The sequence below is a fragment of the Seriola lalandi genome, unplaced genomic scaffold, assembly GCF_002814215.2.
Source record: "Seriola lalandi dorsalis isolate HSWRI2012SDOR001 ecotype SW California unplaced genomic scaffold, Sedor1 jcf7180002054901, whole genome shotgun sequence".
NCBI classification, from domain to species: Eukaryota; Metazoa; Chordata; class Actinopteri; order Carangiformes; family Carangidae; genus Seriola; species Seriola lalandi.
Genome location: NW_019525453.1, coordinates 7,578,503 through 7,585,455, shown reverse-complemented (window position 1 = coordinate 7,585,455; position 6,953 = coordinate 7,578,503). Strand labels below are relative to the sequence as shown.

The 6,953-nt window shown below is 40.4% G+C and overlaps 1 protein-coding gene across 2 annotated transcripts in view; it reads right to left on the bottom strand.

Annotated features, from left to right (window-relative positions):
• Positions 1-6,953, bottom strand: part of gtf3c2 (general transcription factor IIIC, polypeptide 2, beta) — a 28,034-nt gene that overhangs the window by 19,470 nt on the left and 1,611 nt on the right. For both annotated transcript variants that reach the window (XM_023430324.2, XM_087180367.1), the window contains exons 3-11: positions 5,666-6,254; positions 5,357-5,493; positions 4,460-4,653; positions 4,000-4,085; positions 3,600-3,677; positions 2,534-2,635; positions 1,800-2,027; positions 1,394-1,505; positions 1,175-1,292 (exon numbers count right to left, since the gene is read on the bottom strand). In XM_023430324.2, coding sequence (XP_023286092.1) covers positions 1,175-1,292; positions 1,394-1,505; positions 1,800-2,027; positions 2,534-2,635; positions 3,600-3,677; positions 4,000-4,085; positions 4,460-4,653; positions 5,357-5,493; positions 5,666-6,254 — 1,644 coding nt within the window. The remainder of the gene's footprint in view (positions 1-1,174; positions 1,293-1,393; positions 1,506-1,799; positions 2,028-2,533; positions 2,636-3,599; positions 3,678-3,999; positions 4,086-4,459; positions 4,654-5,356; positions 5,494-5,665; positions 6,255-6,953) is intronic.

The following is a 6,953-nucleotide window of genomic DNA, read 5'->3' as shown; positions in this document are numbered from 1 at the left end:
ATCTTGAAAATAATTAGTTCTTGTTGGTTTTGATGCTTCTTTTATTCTCTAAAGCTTTCGGTAAATGGTCATTGGATATCAAATGAGTTAAATTGGAGTTTCCTGACTAAATGTCACTAAATGGATCCTCATTTAACTGAGACTCTCACAGGGGTGCACGGTAAAGATACAATTGCTCAATTAATCAACTGAAAGAGAATTAATCGGCAACTATATTGAGAATTTGCTATTTCATAATTTATGAAAAACCATTAAGTTCTGAACTGATGCACAGACAATTCAAACACTTTTACCACCTCAGGCTGTGGGACGTTTGTAGACATTTCATAGACTGAACGGATAAGTGATTAATAAAAAAAGTAATCCGCAGTTTATTCAATGAGTAAAATAACCGTGGTGTGCGTGGTGCTTCAAAGTGACAATGACGCCTACCCCTCAACCTCAAATCTTATATTCCTGTGGTCAGATTATGAATGGAAGCTATGGGTGAAACGCCTCTGAGATAGGATGTAAGGATGCGTCTGAGCTGATACTGAAAGCATTTAAGGATGACAGAATCTAGTATGTGTCCCTCTTATTAAATTTTCCTTTTGTATCATGTTTAATGTGTCATTTCTGTCATTGTGGTGTGTGAAGAAATAAGAGTCAGGGAGGTGTGCGATACACTTCAGCAAAGCCAATGTTAAAAATAAGCAGTGGGGGTTGTTTAATGTGTCATTTCTGTCATTGTGGTGTGTGAAGAAATAAGAGTCAGGGAGGTGTGCGATACACTTCAGCAAAGCCAATGTTAAAAATAAGCAGTGGGGGTTGGGTTTAGCAAGATGTGAACAAAACTAAATCCAGCTGTTAATTTTTTACAATGCTACCATAACCCAGTGATCACCACCTAAAGCTCTGCTTTACTGCAGTCCTGTGTCCTCACCCGCTGCTGCAGGAATCAGGTATCTAACAGACTGACTACAGGCTTTAGTGAGGCAACACTGCCCTCTGCTGAACACCGGACACACTTCGTTGTCTGAGTGTGAGTCCAGTCAACTCAGGGTTGTGCCAGTGTAATTTTTAGAGTTAAGGAAATAAGAGTTCTTTATCATTGTTATAACACCTGTAACTGAATGGTTATAAATACCGCAAAGGGAATACTGTGGCCAGTTGTGTTTAATAATCACAGTCTTACCAGAGTCAGGGAGGTTGTTGTTGGAGTGCAGAGCATCAGGGTGGGGCAGGCTGTAAATGGTCACCACACCGGTGGAGGTGGCAACTGCCAGAAGACCCAGTCTGGGCAGGAAAGGAGCCTTTGGGGGTAGGAGATTTAAATGCTGTCGCAAAATATAGACAACACCAGACCAAATCTGCCTGTAGTGACTTTTAAAAACTCATGTTGGTGGAACCTTACCTTTCTGCCACAGCTAGGCAGCTCCCAGCCTCCTGCGGGACACCACTTCAGGTGCCAGATGAAGCCTTTGTCCTGAGCCAAGCCATAGGCGAAGGCTGGCTGGGAGTCTGGTCTGCAGAGAGGAGGAGGATGAAGGAGACATAATAAGATGTGTCATAAAAAACAAATGAGGGAGGAAACAATACATTACAAAGGCTGAACAACAGGCTGAGATCTTTCAGAGATTTTTATAGACAATAAAAGTAAGAAAGAACAAAATGGTGGGTTAATTAAGGATTTGGCTCAAAAATTGGGAGAAAATTAAAGTAGTTGGCTGCTCAGCAAAATAGTCAAAGATAAAGTAGCTTTAATCCAAAAAATATGACTATCAGCCCTCAAATAACCAGTGTGCCCTCTTCATCTGTACCTGCTGTTGTACTCCAGTTTGCACACGTCCCACAGCTGAACCAGTCCAGGTCCGGAGTACATCTTGTTGACATAGTGCTGCTCATCCATCCCTCGATGACAGGCCAGAGCGATGTACTGGGAGGCCGGAGCACCTTCAGGTGTCGGACACCACTCCATGGCCCAGACCGGCCCTCCTGCGTACAGCACCATGTCCCAGCGTTCTGGATGAGCAGCTGCTGCTTCAAATCTGGTCAGTTACATTAACAGAAAGGCTTTAAAGATATACTTAATATACTTGAAAAAATACCACATTATACCTCTAAATTGTCACTGACCTTACATCAAAATGTATTTTTACTTTATTTACCTACTACAAAAACAATCATCTGGAAAATATTTATTATCAAAGCTTAGCAGAACAACCTGCACTGATAGGGAGCTTAAAGCTTTAGCTTCATAAAAAGTGAATAGGCCCATTCTGCTCATCCCAGTAACTACAAATACAGATGTTTTACTCAACTCTGATCTTTATTAACAAGACAGTTTGGAAAATGACGATTTAAAATGTAGTTAGATGACACGACAGGATGCAGCATGTCTGAAATGAAGGGTAGCTGAAACACTGGTGTCTTGATGAAATAATAATTAAATACGTAAAGGAGTAATAAAGGGTGAAACTAGAAACTGATCAAAGTTGTCTAATGTTGAGCTTCATTTCTGCAGCTCTGTCTCTCAGCAGCGGATCAGTCTCACCTGCTGAGTCTTTGCAAAGGCGTTCCTTCCTTACTGAGGCCTTCTCTGGACAATTTGAAAGCAGCTGAGCGAAGCTCCTGGGGCAGGTATTTCTCCACATCACTAAGTAGAATAGAAGACACACAAACATTTGACTATTAGGGAGAAGTTTGAGACATGTCTCACCCGACATGCAGTAGAGACTTCACACCCGTGGCAGGATAGAAACAGGCCTGAAATTTTTAAGTTGCCAATTAAATCGTGTTAATGACTCAGTGGTGGCTGAGCTGTTGTCTGGTATCTGAATTCTCCCAGCCCTCCAAAACAACTCCACCAACCACAAGTGCAATATATAAATGCAATAACTATCAATGTTTAAAGCCTTTTTATCTGACTAGGACTATTTTTAATATGATTATTTATTATATTTATATACATATTTTATACAGGTTTGAACCCACAACCTTCTTGTGAGGCCACAGTGCTAAACACGCCACCACTGTGCTGTAACTAACTACATGTAATTAAAGTTTGGAACATAATCAGCTTTTAAAGGTCCCATATAGTCTAAAGGTCTCTGTCCATGTGTAGTGTGATTATAGATCAGCTCTAGGTTCTATATTAATACTGTGAAAGTATCAAAGCCTCAGTCCACAGAGAAATGTACACAGCCTGTATTCAGAAAATGAGCCTTAAAACCAGCCCTCAGGACTTCTGTCACAACAAAGCAGTCACCGGTCTCAACTGTGTCCCAAGCCCCGCCCACCTGGACCCACCATCCAGTCTTGCAAAAGAGAAACTCAGAACCTCCTCTCTTGTGATTGGCTCACTGACCTGCTGTTACTAGAGCTCCAGAGAGAAACCTGAGAGGGGAGATGTAAAACTAACCGTAACCCTTAAAACCACAAATATATCTTCTTATGGATCAATACTTCAAAGAAAACACGGGACAGCTAAGAACCCCAAACAAGGCATGGAAGTATTAAAAAAAAAAAAGCTAACATCTGGTTTTATTTTGATCATTTACCCTTATCGTAGAAAACTCGATTATTTCACTAATTTCAAAGAAAGGTTAAAGGTTAACTACCTCTGTGGAACAAGGTCCCAGGAACTTGTGGTGGGGACCCACTCTGGGAACACCCAGCTGCTGTAGTGCTCCTCCCGGCTGAAAATACACACAAACATTACACGTCACAAACACATACCATGACTGCATGTTGTGGCTAAAAATAACACACAGTTTAGTCACTAATACTAGTATCTCAACTCCAGCTTTTTCCAGTGCTGTTTTGCACTTTAGTGTCATTGAATTTGTGACGTGATTTCACAGCTGAGTTTTCTACATGATGTATGTGGTTAAAAAAGTGACATAATGTTAAACTGACTTTTGAAATGTTTAAAATTTTCAGTCTGAGGAAATTTAATGTTATATCTCTATAAACAAGGTAAAACAAGGGCAGAAGCAACCACAAGGTGCAGCTACTTACAACTTCTTGGTCGTCTCTATCGAGTCCCAAACAACTTTCATGACACTCGCGGCGAGACCATTGGGGGTTTTGGCATTGGAGCCTGTCTGCAAGAGAAAAGGAGATTTGGATGAGTTGTTACTTTACAGTCCAGTCACATTAATGTCGCAGAGATGTTCATTTCACTTAAAGGATACTTCACTTTAATCTAATTAATAATTATTCATGATTTGGTATTGATCAGTTATAATCAGTTATGAAACCCCTAATTTGTAAATGAAAGTGAATTTTGTTGGGGAAATTTGTATTCAAACTGTCCATTAGAAGGTTAAGTCCATTATAAGATATAAGATTATAATTCTCCATAACACAATGTTTAGAGAGGTGAGTGAGTCAAATGTGATCATAACTAATAAGAATGATCGCCAGTCACAAACCGACTCCCACTGAGAAATACAGTGAAGATTAGAACACTACTAACATTGGCCCTGTTGTGATGATAAACTGACGGACTTCGTCCACTGGTCCTTAAGTCTAAGTCCAAATCTGTGTCCTCTCCTTCTTCTTCATCTTCCATCTCCTCAACCTCGTCTTCTTCAGCACCTGGGACAAAGTCCTCATCACCTTCAGCATCGCTGTCAAAAACAGGACGTTTCCTCTTTTTGCCTTTACGCCCTGTAGGAATATAAAGACGAATCATCCATGTCAGAGGACACAGAGATCTTTACTGCTGTTAGTAGACATAGATGAATCCTTCTGTTACAGTGTAGGTAATTTTACATTACACGTTTTATTGACATCCTTCATTGTCAATAACACAAATTCAGCTGACAAACCATTTCAAGATAAAAATGACCTGATGGGAATCCAGTAGGTTACATATGTAATTTTAAAAAGAAGAAGCTGTCTCACTACCTAATTCAACCAGAGACACTAAAGGGAAAGTTCCTTTGGTATAAATTAACCCAAATTATTACAACAGGTAATATGGTATGATTCAATAGTAAGGGTTGCTTGCTGGCACACTGGGACAGTAAACTCAGGATCTTACTGTTCTGATCTCTGCTTCCAGCTTGTCCCTGACCCCCCAACTACCACGAAAGGAAAATACACATGCACATTTACATCTCATCTTATCTTTCTGAGAGCCACACTGTCACGAGTATGACGCAGCACTTTCAGTCAGGATTTAATATAATAGGATTTAATAGCAAAACTTACATTAAAAAGACCAGTGTGTAGGATTTAGAGGCATCTAGTGGTAAATACTCCTACTGAATACCCCTCCCCTCATGTTCTCCTTCCCAAACCTGTAGGGGACAGGGGACTCTCTCTAGAGCCAGTGTTACTACTGTATGTAGCAGGACTTTCACTGCACCTTTGCCTCCTTTGGGAGTTTTCTGCTCTTTGAGCGAGTCTTCGTCGTCTTCACTGTTGGCACCTGGCTTGGAGTCTGCCTCATCATCGGGATGACCAAGCACCTCTTTCGCCAAGGTGTGGAGGTACTTCAATGCCCTGGAAGAGATTTTTCACATGATTTTTTAAACACTGAATGACTTGATTACCATTTCAGACCTTACTTGTTGTTTTGAAGACGTGTAAAGTCATTTGGCCAGTAATTGGAGAGTGACGTTCTCAAAGGTAAATAAGTTGGAACAGAATACAGTGAATTCATTGACAGACTTACGCTTTAGCAGCACCTCTCATGCGACGGCCGCCCGGTTTGATCTCCTCCTCAGGTTCAGCTGGATGTTCCCCTTGAGCCTCCTCACATGGTGGTTCTGTAACTGGTGTTGCTTTCTGCTGCTTCCTTACATACTTTCTCTTTGGCTTTGGTGTCCCATTTTCCTGCTGCACATTATCTACAACTCCACCCTCTCCACCTGGGAGGGTCCCAACAGCTTTGGGAGTTCTTTTGGCAGGAGTTTTTTTGGCGGGAGTCTTTTTGGCGGGAGTCTTTTTTGATGGGGTCTTCTTGGCTCTCACTGCCTTTTTAGGAGTTTCCTCTGAGGTTTTTCCATTAGACTCTTGAGGTGTTTTGTTCGTTGCTTTTTCTTCTCCATCAGCAGCCTGTTGTGTTGCATTCTTAGCTTCTTCGATCTTTGCCGGAGTCGTTTCAGAAGCTTTCTTTGCTCCCCTTCTGTTATTTTTAGGTGTTTTTTGCACAGTAACTGTTGCATCAGTTTCATAATCAGAATATTTGGGATTTTTCTTCCGTTGTCGTCCTTTTGAGCTGGGCATTAAATCCCAATTCTTCTCTGATGGCTTCTCTTGCCCTGCGAGGAAAATGATATTATTATTCCACAGGTGTACAGCACATTGCATAAGGGTGAGAACAAGTAAATAAGTAAAAAAAAAAAAAAAAATTAAATTGCAAGAAGATATTGCTTCACGAAACATCCATGTGCAAAACTATCTTTCCATTCTGTATTCTGTGTTTATATCTCACAAATGCTACTCTTACAGGCTGCATCCTCAGAAAAACCATACTATGCAACAAAGTCATATATGTTAGGTGTCACTGAGAATGGAAGAAACAAGCACAAATTAGTAATTCATCTTCTTGAATGAGTCATTTGTGCAAATTAATTAATACATTTTCCTGTCCAATTAATCTGTTGTGTGCACAAATTAATTTGTGCTCTTGAATGACCAACTTTGACCACATCATGTATGTCTAACATGTGTTCAAGAGATGTCAAACATGACACAATGTTGTTTAAGAGGAAAAAAGCGAAAGAATATTTACGTATATCTCTGGCCAAAATAAACACAACACTGCATTAAACCCAAACAGCTTGCAAGCTCATTATTATTACCCGTGCTCTTTATTTTGAGTTGCATTAGGATACACTGTTGTAATATGTGTACCTGACTCATAGCAGCCAAAGCCAACCAGATATTGCCAAAAAGCTGTCTAATTTAGCATCAACATCATGTAAAAGAGTGGTGTATGTACTGTGTAATCTATGTAA